We start from the raw sequence: 17616 nt of genomic DNA, 5'->3' as shown, positions 1-17616 counted from the left end.
TATATAAGTGATTGTTGATAAATCAAAATAAATTAATAAAAAAAACTAAAAATAACAAAAAAACAAAGCCTATATGACAAATACTACACATTGCGTTCAGAGCTGTCCATGTTTTCTTTGCTTCCTTGTAAGATTTCATTCTCTGCTGTGCACTTTTCCTTTGTTCTTTTTCCCCCTTCCTCTCCAGCCCCCAAGAAGGATACAATTAAGTGTTGATATATTTAATCTTATTTTTGTCTTTTGAGTAAATCCATTTCAGCTAAACTTTGATCATGACTACTACCCCGGCTTTTTTTTTCTTAATAAATTCTACTCCTGATCTTTATTTTATATTTTTGTGTATCTCTTAACTCCTCAACTTTACTTCTACCTGCTACCTTGCCCTCCTATCACTCAACCTACCCCCTCCTACATCCCCCAAAGATCCCTACCTTATCCTTCCATAACCATTAATCTAAATACCCTTCTATACCCCCCTCCCTTATTCTATTCCCTCCCCTCTTATTTCTTTATAAATTTAGAAGACTTTTATTCCCTTTTAAATGTATATATTGTTCTCTTTAATCCATATCTCATGTGAGTAGGGTCCTCTCTAAAAATCCCTCCCTTATCCTCTCCCCCCACTCTATCCCCTTAGCCTTTTATTTCTTTCTGAATTTAGAAGACCTTTATACCCTTCTAGATATTTTCGTAGCATTCCCTCTTTAACCCATTTCTGATGAGAGCAGGGTACCAGAATTACCAGCCCTCCTCCCCTATCTAATTCCTCTGTGTCAGTTCTTCCTCTTGCACCTCATTTGTATAAGATAACAATTCTTTTTACCTTTTCCTAAATGGTTACTTTTTAGAATCACATCATACTCAAGTCTACCCCAATCTTTCTTTTGAACTACCCAATCACTAATAACAATCTTAGACATAGGTTTTACATTTTCTCATATAAAAGATAAACATTGTTTCCTCATATAAAAAATAAATTTATTGTCCTTATTGAGTCTCTTGTAATTAGTCTTTGATGTGTACCTTGTATTTCTCTTGAATCTTGTATGTCAGATTTTCTACTGAGTACAGGTATTTTTTTGCAACAAAAACCCCAAAGTCTGACAATTCACTGAATGTCCATTTTTTTTTTCATTCAAGATTATGCTTAACTTCGCTGGGCATATTTTTCAGCCACAACCCCAATTCTTTTGTTCTTCAATATATAGTGTTCCAAGACCTGCAGTCTTTTAATGTAGTTGCTCCTAGGTCTTGTGTGATTTTAATTGTGGTTCTGCCATATTTAAATGTTTTTTTCTTGTTGCTCATAATATTTTCTCCTTGAGCTGGGGGTTTCAGAATTTGACTATGATATTCCTATAGGCTTTCCTCATAGGATCTCTTTCAGGTGGTGATCGGAGGATTTTCTATTTCTGCTTTCCCCTCTTGTTCTAAGGCTACAGGACAATTTTCTTTAATTATTTCTTATATTATTGTATCAAGATTCTTTTTTTGATCATAGCTTTCAGGTAGTCTGATTATTATTATGTTTTCTCTTCTCGATCAGTTCTCCAGATCAGTTGTTTTTGAGATGTTTCACATTCTCTTCTATATTTTATTCTCCACATTTTGTTTTACTGTTTCTTGGTTTCTTATAACTTTGCTGGTTTCCCCTTACCCAATTCTAATTTTCAAGGAGTCATTTTCTTCTTTAAGATTCTGTATCTCAGGGGCTACAAGGTGGCGCAGTGGATACAGCACCAGCCCTGGAGTCAGGAGGACCTGAATTCAAATCTGGCCTCAGACACATAATAATTCCGAGCTGTGTGACTCTGGGCAAGTCACTTAACCTGAAGTGCCTCACTTTAAAAAAAAAAAAAAAAGATTCTGTATCTCCTTTTCCAGTTGGTTGACTTTCTTTTCATAATCTTCTTATTTTTCTTGTATTGTTCTTTTTGTTGTTGTTGTTAATTTTTCCTCAATCTCTTTCACTTGATTTTTAAATTCTTCTATAAATTCTTTTTTAAATTCGTTTATAAATTCTTTTTTAAATTCTTCTATAAATTCTTTTTGGGCAGGTGACCATTTGACGTTACTCTTTGGGATAGAAGAACCTTTTTTTGCTTCAGTATTCTCCTCTGAAGATGAACTGCAGTCTTTTCTATTCCTATAGTAATTTTCTATAGTTGTGTTGTTTCTCCTTTGCCTGCTCATTTTTTTTTATTTGTAATTGTCTCATACCAAGGGTATGGAGGATGGTGCCTCTGGCCTCAGATCTTCCTTCAGATCTCCCTTCTGGCCTACAACCAAAACCAAGAACTCTACCCTCCTGGTAAGTGCCCATAGCCAGTGGGGTCTTGCCCCACTGCTTGTGCACTTACCTGGCATGTGCTGTTTCCTTTTCCCCCCAGGGCTAAGTCTCAGCAGCACAACTGGGCCTGGTGTCCCTTATCAGCAGAGGTTCCCTCAATCTTCCCCATTCTTCAAATACCAAACTCCCCAGCTGTCTAGGAGGTGAAAATCCCTGTGGCTGGGGCAGAGGCTACCTCAAAACCTAGCCCCCAGGGCTCTCCACCTGCTGTTTCAGCAGAACTAGCCTGGAGTTGTTTATACTTCACAAGGACTAAACCTCAGTCCTGGGCTTTTTCTTCAGATCTTACCCAGATGTCCCAGGAGAACCACTGTTCTGCACCAACTCTTGTTTATTTTTACCTCTCTACATTCACCATGAGGTGCTATTTTGTCTTATTTGTGGGGAAAATCTGGAAAGCTTGGAATTTTCTAACCTACTCCACCATCTTCCTAGAATCCTCTAGGAAAAAAGGAAAAAGTTTATCTAAAGAAAGAGTGGAAAGCATAACCAAGAAATAGGCACAAATGACTTTCTTTTAAAAAATAAAGTTATCCTGTGTTAAACGTACACTGATGCTTTAGAATTAGGCATCATAGAACATCAGCACTGTCCCCTCAAACTCTACAAATTGACAAAGATTAGTAAAGAAATTATCAACTTCATAGAGTATGCAGGAGAATAAAAACACTAAACAATACTGCTGAGGCTGTAAAGACCATGGTCTAACCAATTTGTAATTATACAAGAATATTAACTATTCATATCCTTTGAAACTGAAATCCCATTAATGGGTCTATACCCCAAGGACATAAAGAGAAAAAGAAATTTCGCCAAAATATTCATAGCAGCATTTTCTGTGATAGCAAAAAAATTATAAACCAATTGAGTATATGTCAACTGGCAAACAGCTGAATAAACTCTGGTGTATTAATGTACTACAATATTTCTGCATCATAAGAAAAGATAAATATGAGGAATTGAGAGAAATATGGGAATGGGAAGACATCAACTAATGTAGTTACTTAAGCAGATTCAGGAAATCAACACAACTAATACTGTAGTGAAATAAATTAAGAGAATGCAAGAACAATGTGAAATTGTAGTGACCAATCTTGAGACCAGAGAAAAGATAAGGAAATGCCTCCATACGTGTGGGGTGGGGGGGGGGGTTATTAAGAGAGGAGGAAGAAAAGAATTAACTAGAAATTGCAAAGATTTTTAAAAATGACAAAAAGCATCAATAAATAAGAAGAGAGAAGATGAAAAAAAGATAAAAGAATAACAGAAATAGAAGAAAGAAAGCAAAACAAGAGCAGAGCTAGAAGGAAACTTAAAGTCCTCTTATCTAATCTCCTCATTTTGCAAATGATAAACCTGAGGCCTAGAGACAGAAGTGATTAGCCTACAGTTACTAAGGTAGTAAGGGGCAGGACTAGAGTTTAAACCCAGGTCTTTTAATTCCACCAAAGTTCAGAGTCCCAAGTTAGAACTTTCTATGATAACTCACAATTTTATTAGCTGATTACTCGATGTCTCTACTGTCTTCTACCACAGAGACAAGCCCTCATGTCTTCCTATACTGTGTGAATTTTTCCAATGTTTTTCTAAAAATCCACCATAGATGACCTACCCAATATGCTGAAAACTATCTTCTTATTCCTTTACTATTTCAGTAGGGTGGGGACAGGGTAAGGGCTTTGTACCATTTTAGTTATTGATTTGTTCTCATTCTTACTTTATGACTAGCCTATCTTCTAGTCATATCAAAGATTTTACAGATGAGGAAACTGAGGCCCAGGTAGGTAAAATGGCTTATTCCATATCTCAGAGTAATTCTCAGAGGTGGGATATGAACCCAGGTCTTCTCACTCCATAGCCAGTGCTCCTTCTAACTATATCACAGTTTCAATGCTAACTTGGGCAAGAGGTCTCTAAAGTGTTAAGCTGTCAATCGATCGTTCAATATGCATCTATTAAGCACTTACTACACACCAGGCAACATGCTAAGTGCTCTTGATACAAGTGAAGGAAAAATAGTCCTCGCCCTCAAGGCGCTTACAACCTATTGTGGGGTGGAGAGGTGTGTAAATATTGATGAGGCACATACAAGACACATATAGAGCAGATAAAAGGCAATCTGAGAATGGAAGGCATTGACAGCTGGGGAGACCAGGAAAGGACTCCTGCAAAAAGTGGAATTTGAGCTAAGTGTGGGAGTCAGAGTTTTCCAGACACAAGGGCCAAAGTACAAAAGTATCTGAGACAGAAGATGGAACGTCATGATGGAGGAACTGTAAGTAAGCTAGCTTTACTGGATCATAAAGTATACAGAGATCAGTAAAGCATAAGACTAGAAAGGTAGGATGGGGCCAGGTTATAAAGAGCTTTAAATGCCTAAGACAGAAATTTATATCTGATCCTAGAAGTAATAAGAAGCCACTGGAACCCATTGAGCAAAAATATCACCATGGCAGCTAAATAAAGAACAGAATGAAGTGGAAAGAGCCTTGAGGCAGGGAGACAAAAGATTATGTATAAATTGTCTGACTGTCTTTGATATTATCATTTATGGTACCTCTCAAGTAAAAGTCATCATGGGCCCTACACTAGAGAATGCTAAAATCTACCATATCTTTCCATATCCCTCTAGATTATAAGTAACCCAATTTAAAATTTAATTCTTCCAAGAACTTAGCATTAAATGATTTGTAGAACGACAAGGAAACTAGTTTTGGTATTGGACCAGACCTCTAATTTAAATAGTAAGGGTACTCTCTATAAGAAAATGCTCTCTTCCAATGACAGCGAACACAGCCTCCATAACTTAGAATCTCAGAGCAAGAGTTCTTAACCTTTTTTTGTGTCTCAGACTCAACAGTCTGGTGAAGTTTATGGACATCTTCTCAAAAAATACTTTTGAATGCATAAAACAAAAAAAAAAAAACCAAAGATTTAGTGAAAATAAAGATGCAATTTTTTTTCCCATCCAAATTCAAAGACCCCCTAGAAGCTACCCACAATTCTTTGAGGTCTTTGAACCAAGTTAAAAACCCCAGTCTAAAGGATTTTCCTGGGGCACTAAGACATTAAGTGACTTTCCCAGGGTGACATTAGTATGTATTAGAGACGGTATCTGCACCTAGGCTGTCTTTACTTCAAGGCTAGTTCTTTATCCACTATGCCACACTGCCTCTCAATACATCATATTACTGATGTAAAAAGAGATGGGACTTGGGGCAATAAGCAGCTCAGTATCACTGAAAGCAATATACAATTTCTCAGATGCAATTAAATCTGATCTCTTCCATCTACTTAATTTGAGGCTCAATCACCTGGTTCATCAGTTGTCCCAGAGACAAACTAATTTGATGGGATGTCCATCTAGTTGTGGCAGCTAGGTGGCAATGGATAGAGCACCAGGCCTGAACTCAGGAAGACTCATGTTCCTGAGTTCAAATCTGGCCTCAGACTCTTACTATCTGCATGACCCTGGAGAAGTCAATTAACCCTGTTTGCCTTAGTTCCTCATTTGTAAAATGAGAAGGAAATGGCAAGCCACTCCAGTATCTTTGCCAAGAAAACCCCAAATGGGGTCATGATAAGTCAGATACAACCGCCACAGCTGAGTAACAATCATCTAGTTACGAGGCATAATCTGCACAATATGCATTTTTCCATCTACTTTATTTCTCCAGGGTGGATGGTTAAATGAATGTCTTATGTGTTGCTGTGGATTTCACCGAGTATATTTTATAGTGCTACTGGGGCTTGTTGTAAACACGTAAGAGATTTAGAGTTTAGAAGTCATCCAGCCCAACCACCTCACACTATAGATGAGGAAACTAAGGCCCAGAGAAGTCAAATAACTCGTCCAAGATTACACAGAAAATAGATGGTAGGGACATGACTTAAACTTAAGTCCTGATTGAAAATTCAGTGCTCTTTCTATCATACCAAGATGAAGTATCTTGGATAAAAATTCAGTGCTCTTTCTATCGAACCAAGATGAAGTATTAGCGAAGATGAAGGGTTAAATGAATGAGGATGAACAAATGAATGAAGATGGTGATGGATGATACTTCTAAAATCCTTTAAAGTTTGTAAAATGCTTTACATATATTATTTCTTTTGATACTCATAAGAGCCCTGTAAGTTAGGTAATGTAAATGTGCTTCTCCCCACTTTACAGATGAGGAAATTGCAATTCAGAAAAATATAACTTGTTTATGGTCACATGGCATGTCAGTGGTATGGAACCCAAATCTTCTGACTCTAAGACCAGTACTATTAGCACAATATCACCTGCAAATAGGAGTTGATGAAATCCTACACCACTGGCAAATATTAATAGCAAGAATAGGTGCAGAGGATAGTATGCTGAATTTGGAGTCAGGAAGACCTGGATCCAAACCCTATCAGTTTCCTCATCTGTAAAAGTGAAAATAATAATACTTATAGTATTTTCCCCTCAAGACTATTTAAGGATCAAATAAGATAATTCAAGTAAAGCATTCTGCAAACCTTGCAGAATTACATAAATGTCAGTTTTGATCATGTCTGATTCTTCATGACCCCATGTGGGATTTTCTTGGCAAAGATACTAGAATAGTTTAACATTTCCTTCTCATTTTACAGATGAGCAAACTGAGGCAAACTTGGTTAAGTGACTTGCCCAGGATCACACAGATAGTAAGTGTCTGAGGTCAGATTTGAACTCAGGAAAATGAGTCTTCCTGATTCCAGGCCCAGTGCTCTATTCACTGTACCACCTAGCTCCTCCCTTCAAAAATACAGTTCAGGATAAAAAACTGAAAGAGACCAAAGGGTAAACTATCCTCTTTAAAACACATATAAACATAGATAGATAGATAAAACTCAATTCATCACATTTAAGTGTCTACTCTGTGTAAGGCACTGTGCAAGGCTCTAGGGATACAAAGACAAAAATGAAAATCTCATCCCTCAAAGAGCTTATGCTTATGTCTGGTGATAACAACAGAATGATCAAGGAAATAAAAAGGGAAAGGGAGGAAATGAACAAAGTACTACTGAAAATTTTGAGGGAAAAAGCACTACAAATAACTAGAAGAATTAGAAAAAGCTTCTGGGACACATGACCAACAAGATGGAAGAACAAACATTTTGTCTGATCCTATCAATTGCTCATACCTCTCCAAAATAAGAATTATTTGCAAGAGATAAAGCTATCTCAGTTGTCTCCATAATCTAAGGCATTCTAAAAAGAATTAACAACTCTAACAATTCAATGAACCAATAGCAGAGAATGTTAATCTCTAACCCCCAACAAACTCAGAATCTACTACTGAACCACCATCCATGCCTACACAAGCTGATCAATTGGACAAACCACTTAAAAGAGAATTCAACCCTACTTTCACCTTCCCCTAATGATTTTGGACAAGTGGCTTACTCAGGCTGGGGCAGCAGTGTTCTGTGCTCACACAAAAAAATGAGCCAGAGAACTGAAAGAACTGAAGCAGGAGAGTGTGTGGAGAACTCCACTAAGTTGGGAGGAAAGGAATACAGCACCCAGCTGGGGCCCATTCCATATCGTCCCCCAGACTAGAGCCAATGAAATTGAATTGCCCAGCACGGGAGGAGGCTGAAATGGCTAATTCCTATTAGAATGTCAGCTCCTTGAAAACAAGTACTGTCTTTTGTCTTTTATTTTTTTGTATCCCCAGACCTTAACACAGTACGTGGGACAGAGTGGGTGCTTAATAAATGCATACTGACTGATGGCTAACTACTTTGAATTCCAGGTGCCAAAAAAACTACCATCAAATGGAAAGAACTCAGAAGGTGAGTGACAGTGGAATATTGGGGGGAGGGGAGGGCAACACTGAAATTACCAAAGATTTCAAGAAGAAAACTCCCTTAAAGACCCTGAATATAAGCAGATAAACAAACAGGAAAGATATTAAAAACAAAAGGGAATATGGCCTTCAGATTGGGTAAAAGAGTCCAGGAATCTATGAATAAATTTGCAAGACAAAAGAAAATCAATCAATAGCTGATGAGGCAAAGGACCCTGTGAATTCTAAAGAAAGCAAGGAACCATATCAGGATATTCCTGAATGGTTTAAAAATAAAATAAGATTTGTAGAAACAGAATTTGGGGCCTAAAGAAAAGAAATAATTGGCAGAATAGAAAAACTTCAACCCAGGGTAGCAATTCTCTCAAAAAAAAAGGGGAAAAAACCGGACTAAGAATGCAAATACACACAGAAGTAAAAGACAACATGGAAGAAAAGATGCAAAAAGCATTAATATCAAAAGAAAACATGATCCCCATATGAGCAAAATATAGATCTTGAAGACAGGATATACCAACAACTTAAGTATCATTGGTCTGTCAGAAAAACACAAATCAAAAATAGTGAACAGCATAGTGTAAGAAATAAATACAAGAAAACTGCCCAAACACAAAAAAAAAAAACCAAAGTGCCAATCAAAAGAATCCACATATCGTCTCCAAAAACATACATACACATACACACATCCCTGTGCTACAAACTCTAAGACAAATAGTGGTTAAATTCCAATGACAATAAATTCTACAAGTGATAAAGAAAAAGATACCATTATGAAGGAAAGTAAATTCAAGTATCATGCAACTATTCTGTACCCACCAGAAACTACAAGAGGGAATAAAATGTTTAGCAAAAGAGTTCATGATTTTAACTTAAGGTGACACACCCTGCAAACTCGAGCCTAACCGTTAAGGAAAAAAGATGGACATCAAATTTAAAAAGTATTCAAACCATTCCTAGAAGGAAAAACAGACCTGAACAAATTATTTGCTTTGTAAACACTCAGACAATAGAAATATGAAAAAGGTAAACAAATTTAAAAAAAAAAAAACTAGTGACAGCAACAACAAAACAACAGAAAGACCAGTAAGAGAATTCTTTCCAGAAGTGCACAAGACAAGGGTGAAATCAGAAGTCAAAGAGAAGAAAATGAGGAGAAACAGGACTGAAAGATTTTGGAATAGACCTCACAATACTCTGCCTACAGGTGAATTAATTTTTTTGTGGGACTAAATTACAGAACAAAGGTCACAAAAAAAGGGGTAGGGAAGAAAAAGACAGAAGGGAATATGTGATGTATGCTAATCGAGACAAAAGCTAATAATGGAGAGGGAAAACTGCTTTAGTCTCTCAGGAAGAAGAGAGGCTTTAGGAGAATGGGCAAGAAAGCAAATGGAGGAACTGAAACAGGGAGAGAAAAAGGGACTTACTGTTTCAGTGTTGGAAGAGGTTACTGCTAATGAACACTCCCATGGAAGAAGAGAGATATTCTATAAAGTGAGATGGTGACCTGTATAATCTATAGGGATATGCTACTTAAAGAGATCACTCATCCTGCCTCAGTAAAAGGGAAATCAAAGCTCCTGGGGAGAAGTGACAACCAGAAGAGTGGGACAGGAAACCAAGGAAGAGATTTCATGGCAAATGGAGGAAAAAAAACAACCATGGGAGGCGCAAAGCTTAATAATCAGGAACATGGGAAAATTCCTACTATGGGGCAATATCTTCTCTATCACCTGCAGGAATTGGTATTTCTACTAATTAAGTATAAAGGACATGAATCAAAGAAAAGGCTTCACAGAAGCAGCACCTGAGATGAGTCTCAATAAAAGATAAGATGACTGAGAAGCAGGGATGAGGCAGGGTACATTCCACACTTTGCAGACAGTTTGCATGAAAGCACAAAAAACAGAAAATGGAACATCAAGTTCGAGGGGACTCTGGTTTAACTAGAACATAGAGGGTTGTGAAGAGGAATAATAGGAAATAAGGCTAGAAAGGCAGGTTAAAGCCAGATTAGGGGTGAGTGGGGAATCCCAGAAAGATACTGAAGGATATCAGAGACAACAGAGAGCCACTAAGTTATTTTACATAATATAGAATACAGTAATTGATCAGTAAGTCTGCCAATTCATAAGTACTTTCCAACAATGCAGCCCACAATCTATCCATGCTTACCTATCCTAGGGAACTCTTGTCCCTGTTCTCTACAAGGTCACAAGGACCCAACACAATGGAAGACTTCCTCATTTTCTACTGACACTTAAAGGATACCAGTAAAGCACTTGAGCTGGCTACCTATTATCTCCTGCCATTGTCACATGACTAGTCCCTCTTTCCTTCCTAGTAACATATCCCTGTTGACATCTTTTACATTTGTTCTTCAAAGTTCATCATTAGTGGGTATTACCCATAGTGTCCCAAAAGTCTTAGTACAGATTTAAGCTTTAACAACCTTTAAAAGTACTGATACAAATTTACAAAAAACATCTGAAATATTACTGAAATTTTTTAAAGTTTTGATGTTTCTCATTAAAAATTAACATAATCGCTGTCCTGTTGCTATTCTCCATTCTAGTCGATGTTTGAACTTCATAAAAACTTTCACCACTGCTACTCAGTGACGGAAAGGTTTGACTTTGTAATCCTAGCCTTAAAAAATCCATAAAACTAAAAACATTAGAAAGCACAGGAATAAATGAAGTTTTTCTTAAAAATGATAAACAGTATCTTTCTAAAACCATCAGCAAGTATTATGTGTAATGTTAAGCTAGAAGCTTTTCCAGTAAGATCAGGGGTGAAGCAAAGATGCCCATTATCACCACTGTTATTCAATATTGTACTAGAAATGTTAGCCAAAAATAAAAATAATAATAATAATAATAATAATACGCAATAAAAGAAAAGGAAATTAACGCAATTAGAATAGGGAGAGGCAATGAAGAAACAAAACTATCACTATTTGCAAACAATATGATGGTATACTTGAAGAATCCTATAGACTCAACTAAAAAACTAGTTGAAATAATTAACAGCTTCAGCAAAATTGCAGGATATACTATAAATCCATCTAAATCATCAGCCTTTCTATACATTACCAATCAAGTTCAGCAGCAAGAGATAGAAAGATAAATTCCACTTAAAATAATGGTAGATAATATAAAATACTTGGAAGTCTACCTGCCAAGACAAACCCAGGAACCATAGGAACACAATAACAAAAACTTTTTATACACTTTTTACACTTTTTCAACATAACAAGTCCATCTATTATTCCAGATTACCCAGGTATCGTTCTGTATCCTGGTATCTGGATTCCTTTGGTTCCTCATGTTAGCTTCAACTGCTAGCAGTGTTTTGTCCATTTATTCTCCAAAGAGGTTATAGGGAACTGATTGGTTTTTGGGGGGGGGGGGGTTGGTTGGAAGGGGAGGTAGAGTCCTGATTTTATTCTGATAAGAAAAAATAAGAAGCAATAGTAAATCATTTCCTCAACTACCCAGTCTAAAACTCTGGAATCATCTCTAGATTTTTTTTAAATCAAATACTTGAATCATCAGTAAGTCACAAAAGTCCTTGGATTAAAAACATTATAGAATTTCAAAATTTGAATGGATTTTAAAGATCACAGTAAAATCTCTTTGGTTTACAATTAGAAAACTGAGGGTTAAAGAGGTTTCGATTTCCCCAACATCATACAGTAGCAGAGCAAGTTCAAGCACCCAAGTCCCTTGACTTCCAAACCAATGTTCTATTACACCATATGCTCTCTCCTCCATTCCCAGGTCAATTACCCTAGTTCTTAACACTTCTTATCTGGGTTACTGAAACTATCTCCTAACTAGTCTCCAGGTCTTTAATCTGGTCCCACTCCAATTCATCCTATAATCAACCACCAAAAGACATTTTCATCACCAAGTCATTTTTCAGTTCAAAAACTTCCAGTGGCTTCCCACTACTTACAGGATGTGGAAACTAGCATCATATTTGTCAAATTAACCTCAGGATACCTGACCCACTAGTGGGAACATAATGATATTCGTAAGTACCTGTTGAATTGTACTGGAGAAAAAGACTTGAATAATTCACAATTTGGGATTATTGGTTCCAAAATAAGAGAGATTTGGATATTACACACACAGACACACACACACTATATTAACAATGAGAAAAATTAGAGCAGGAATCAATTACTCCTATATCAGCCCCTAGCTACTTCTGAGAGAGACATCTTAATATAAGCCACAGCCACAGCCAGGTTTTCTCTGACTTTCCAAGGAGCAAACAGGGGTTAAGAGCACAATTTGAACACACTTCAAGTTCAGAGCCATGACTGCAGCTGTCATACTGCAAGTATGGCACAGGAGTCCAAAATAAATAACACTGTTTTTATGTCCAAATAAAAGTTGTCACTAATTATTTTAAATATTGAAAAAGATGATTCAGAGAAGTGAGAATTTCATTTCACCTATAGTAACTACTTTTAAAAATAGAACAACAGAGAGAAAATCATTACTCTTCAGGGGAAAAGGAGGCTTGATGGTAAAACAGAAAGAGCATGGGATATGGAGTCACAGGACCTGGGTTCAAATCTTGGCTCTGACTCTTATCAGGGCACCCTGGACAAAACACTTGAACTTTTTTAAGCCTCACTTTCCTCATCAGCAAAATGTAGGGGATTGGACTGGATGACTTTTGAGGTCCCTTTCAGTCTGAAATCTAAGATCCCATTAGACTTAGAGAGTATAAAAAGTTACCAACTGGTATGGACTGGGTTCATTATTTATATTCTGTAAAGAACAAAGCACAGAACAGGCATTCAAATACTAAACAATAAAGGAGCCAGACCAAAAGTTCTAAAAAAACAGGTTCTCTTACTGGCAAGTTAAGTATTGACAAAAGGCCAGACTCATCCAGTTTCACAATCCCTGCGAAATAAACTTGAAAATGTATTTCAGCTAGCTGTGTGATTCTGGGTAAGTCACTTAAAAGAATCCAAAAAATCACACATTGGAGAGTTCAGAGAAAGTACTCACATCTCACATAGAAAGTATCTATAAGGGGGGCAGCTAGGTGGTGCAGTAGATAGAGCTCAGGCCTTGGAGTCAGGAGGACCTGAGTTCAAATTCAGCCTCAGACACATGACACTTACTAGCTGTTGGGCTCTGGGCAAGTCACTTAACCCCGACTGCCTCATCAAAAAAGAAAAGAAAAAAAAAGTATCTATGAGGCCATTTAGTACAACCTATACAACATCTTCAATACATAGCATTCCCCAAAAATCTGGCATCCAACAGCCACATGAAGACCTCTAGTGCTTATCTCACAAGGCATCCCCTTCCACTTTTAGAGAGCTCTAACTCCTAGGAAGTTTTCTTTATATTTAGCCATATTTGCCTCTCTCCAATTTCTATAGACTACTTCTCTAGATCTGTCATCTGGGCCCAACCAAAACAAATTTTCATTCTTATTCCACATAAGAACCCTTGAAGTGGTTAAAGAAAGCTATTTTGTCTCCTCTGGAGAAAACTCTTTCCTCCCAACTAAATGTTCTTAATCTAATTAATCCTCAAGCAACATTGCTGATCTACAGGCACCTCATCATCCTGATCACCCTCTTCCAGTTTGTTAATAAGCTCCCTAAAATATAGCCAATTAGAATAAAATGCAATAATCCAGACCAATTCTGACCAGGGTAAAATACAATGAAACTATTACTTTCTATGCTTCTATATATTATGCCTCTTTCTCTTTCTCTCAAAATTTGCCTCTTTGCAACTTCCACCCACTTTTCCTAGTTCTCCTCTCTGAAGCCAAACAGAACAAGTCTATACCATTTACACATGACTGATTTTCAAATAATTAGACAGCTATTATGTTCACCCAACTTTTCCTTCTGCAAGTTAAACATCCTCAATTCTTTTAGGTGATCATTACATGGTATGAACTCAAGACACTTCATAATTCCAATCATGTTGCTTTGGACACCATCCAACATAACAATATCTTTCCTAAACTGGGCTGCTCAGAACTGCTTACTTATGTCTGTGCAAATGAGATCAGAACACACTTTGTGAAGGTGATGCCTAAAATGAACCTATAAGAAATGGAGATCCATCTCAAAAAATACAGAAAAATCCCATGTGAGCCAAGAAAACCAGGAAGCTAAAACCTATATCACCTAGAGAGAAAGAAATGTTTTTATGAGCTAAAGAAGAGAAGGAAATCACATCCCAGGAATTAGCCCCATGCCACCTACACTATTTCTAACTCTGGTAATCAAATTTTTGACAATAAAATATGTGACTATAACAGGCTCTTGGTTAATAGATGCCTTAGTGTACATTAATTACAAAAATAACAAGCATTGGATTCATAGCCAGATTATGACACTTATTAGCTATGAGATGAGCAAATCATTTTACCCTGATAATCTTCGTTCTGTAAAATAGGAATAATACATTACCTACATCACAGAAATTTGAGGAAAACACCTTGTAAATTTTAAAGTGCTATATAAATACGAATTATTGTAATCTTTTATTCTCTTTCAATCTGATTATTGACTTCTTTATTGAAGACAAGCAAAGAATAAGTAAAGTATCAGTAATGGCTTTTAAAATCAACACACTAACCTAACTCTTATTCTACACAGTTAACGTTTCCCAAAATCAGGGAAGCAGTGACATGGATAATCTGAAAATCACTGATTTATCAACTAGAGTGTACTTGTATATTTCATTTATCTATATGTTTGATATTCTGGGAATATTCAGTAACATAAATAAAATGAAGAGTGGCTTAGATAGATGTCCAGCTTCTCTGTCTTTACTCTAGATACTTCCTTAATGCCCTCTCCTTGCAAAAGAGATGGAGCACACCATATCTCAGACAGATAAAAAGCACAACTTTCTTCCCTCTCTCTAAACATGCTGCCTTTATGGTTTGCAAAGAATGAAAGGTGCAACTCTAATGGATTATTTTGGTTAAAAGACCTTCCCTTTCAGCTGTTGCTAGGTTGCAGACTGAACCATGGCAATGAAAGTAAATGTAAGTGTTGGTCTTTACCATTTTTTATTAAAGCACTAAATTATTAAAAGTACTAAGTATTAAAATATTCAAATTAAATTTCATTAAAGTATTAGTTATTTGATGTTTTGCATGGCTTCACATGTATAACTGATATCAAACTGTTTGCCTTCTCAATAGGTGGGAGAGAAGCTCGAGTGAGGGAGAGAATTTGGAACCCAAAATTTTTTTAAACAAATGTCAAAATAAAATATAATTTATTAAATTTTATCTTAAAATTAATCATAAAATTGTATTTAAATTTTAAAGCATTAAGCTGTCATATTTTTGTAACTATACTCTAATAAATTATCACTGATAAACGTCCACAAAAATGTCCTGTTAAAATTAAGGTCTCCATTTTCTCTTGATGTCTGGAAAATGTTAAAGGGGGAGGTGGGTGAGAAGTTAGCAGGACTCATTACAAAACAGTAGAAAACCATCAGGAATGATTAATAGAAAGACTGAAAATAGATTCCCAGTTCATTACTTACCTGTTCCAGTACATCCAGCTTTAATTCGAGCTTGCTGAGAACCACATCTCCTCCCCAGAGTGAGAGCTGTAGATCTGACGGCTTCAGGTTCTTGATGTAGCGATTCACATAACTCATTAAAATAGGAGTCACATAGGACTCCAGCATCGTGCAAGGCCCGGTGACGCTGCCGCTGTCAGAAGCTAAAGGGACAGAAGCAGAGGTAACGTGAGAAGGGATCGAGCCAGAAGGGCCGCGGGGGGCATCTTTAGAGGGCTCGGCCGAGCAGCCGCCGGCCACAAGCTCCGACACGCGTCTGGGGACCCTCCCGGGGAGGGGGCAGCCGGGGCTCGCTCGGCTCGGAAAGCGCGCTCCCCTCGCGGGCGGCCTCCGAGCCCGCCAGACACCCGGTCCCAGGGCCCGCCTCTGCTGCCCGGCCTGAGGCACTGGTCACCTGAGCGGCCGGAGCGGTACGCAGCCGAAGCCGGACCTCAGAGCCGGAACCAGGCCCGCTCCCCGCTACCGCTCCCTCCCACCCATCCCCAGAGGCCCCGCCCTCGGCTGACACTCACACACTCGGGGCCACGCAGCACGAACTTGAACTCCTCCGCCTGGCACCTCACACTGGCCCCCAGCGGCGGCGGCAGCGGCAGCGGTGGAGGCGGCGGTTTCCACCTTTCCCTACTTTCACCCCCCACTTCCGGACTTGCTCCAGGCGGTGCCTCTCCATAAACCTTCCGCCCCCGCGCCGGCCCCAATCCTCTCACACTCCCACGTCCGGCCCCACAGCTCCCTCTCGGCTTCCGTCAGGCGACGCCTGAAAGCTCGAGCGCGGATGGCGCGACTCACCCTTCTCAGACGCTTCCCGGTGCCCTCGCCTCTGGGAAGGTGAAGGAGAACCTGAAGAAGACTCCCAGGCGGGGAGATGGACGGGCTTTTGGGAGGCACCGCGGAGCCGGAAGTGGGGCCACGAAGTCACGCTGCGCTCTGTCTCTCCGACGGACACACTCTGTGGCCGAGGGAGGGAGAAGGGGGAGGAGCTGGGAGCCAGAGCTGACACAGAGGGAGAGCGGCGGCCCCAGAGAAACGGAGAACCGCTTGAGAGGGCCACAAGGACTTTGAAAATGTGATTGGTTTTCTGGGGGGTCGAAACGGAATGGGTTAGAGTCTTTGGGATTGATATCTGGGGAAAGGAGCCAAGACCTTCAACCAGTATTATCTGAATTTCATCTTAGTAGGGATTGTTTGCTTCTTCGCACCTTTATCCCCCTTGTCTGGCACACAGTAGGCGCTTAATGATTGGTTATTTTTTTCAGTAGGATGCTGACGGAAGGGACTTCGAAGGGCTCCACGAGTGCCTGAAGGAAGGAGCCCAGAGGAACAGAGTGAAAGCCCACAGCTGACTTGGAAGGAATCAGGGAATGTAAACAAAGTGACTTAGGGTATTCGTTAGACTACAAGGATGTATGAAGATGTGCGACCATCGTGGAAGGAAGACGAACCGGGTTCGAATCCAGCCTCTGCTGCTCAGTACCTTTGTGACCTTGGACAAATCACTTAACCTGAGCAAAACCAGGACAATTTATGCAGTAAGAACAACGTGGTAAAGAAAAACGACTTTGAAAGATTTGAGTGCCGTGAATCAGTGACAAACCACTATTTCCAGATGACCAGAGAGGCATACTACCCACCTTCGGACAGGAGTGATGGACTCAGAATGAAGAAGTAGAGGGTCCATTGTGGGGCATAGCCAGTGTAGGAATTTGCTTTACTTGATTGTGCATATCTGTTGCAAGGGTTTTCTTTTGCTTTAAATTCAGTGGGGTTGGCAATGGGTGGTTGAGAAAAAATAAATACTTGTTAATTGGGGAAAAAATGTTGAGATTAAGAAGGGAGGGGGTGAAAACGA

The 17616-nt window shown here is 38.7% G+C and overlaps 1 protein-coding gene across 5 annotated transcripts in view; it reads right to left on the bottom strand.

Moving 5' to 3' along the window:
- VPS13B (vacuolar protein sorting 13 homolog B) overlaps positions 1-16612 on the bottom strand; it is a 1004773-nt gene extending 988161 nt beyond the window's left edge. For 4 of the 5 annotated variants that reach the window (XM_027849971.1, XM_027849973.1, XM_027849974.1 and 1 more), the window contains exons 1-2: positions 16557-16612; positions 15729-15910 (exon numbers count right to left, since the gene is read on the bottom strand). In XM_027849971.1, the coding sequence (XP_027705772.1) occupies positions 15729-15875 (147 nt within the window). In that variant the 5' untranslated portion in view covers positions 15876-15910; positions 16557-16612. Of the gene's footprint in view, positions 1-15728; positions 15911-16279; positions 16347-16556 lie in introns of those variants that run through there. The other variant, XM_027849972.1, reaches the window with a different exon arrangement.
- Between the last annotated feature and the right edge of the window lie 1004 nt (positions 16613-17616).

Source organism: Vombatus ursinus, unplaced genomic scaffold (assembly GCF_900497805.2).
Source record: "Vombatus ursinus unplaced genomic scaffold, bare-nosed wombat genome assembly UNPS02008961.1, whole genome shotgun sequence".
Taxonomy (NCBI): domain Eukaryota; kingdom Metazoa; phylum Chordata; class Mammalia; order Diprotodontia; family Vombatidae; genus Vombatus; species Vombatus ursinus.
Note: the sequence above shows the minus strand (reverse complement) of the source record. Positions and strands in the feature narration are given on the sequence as shown.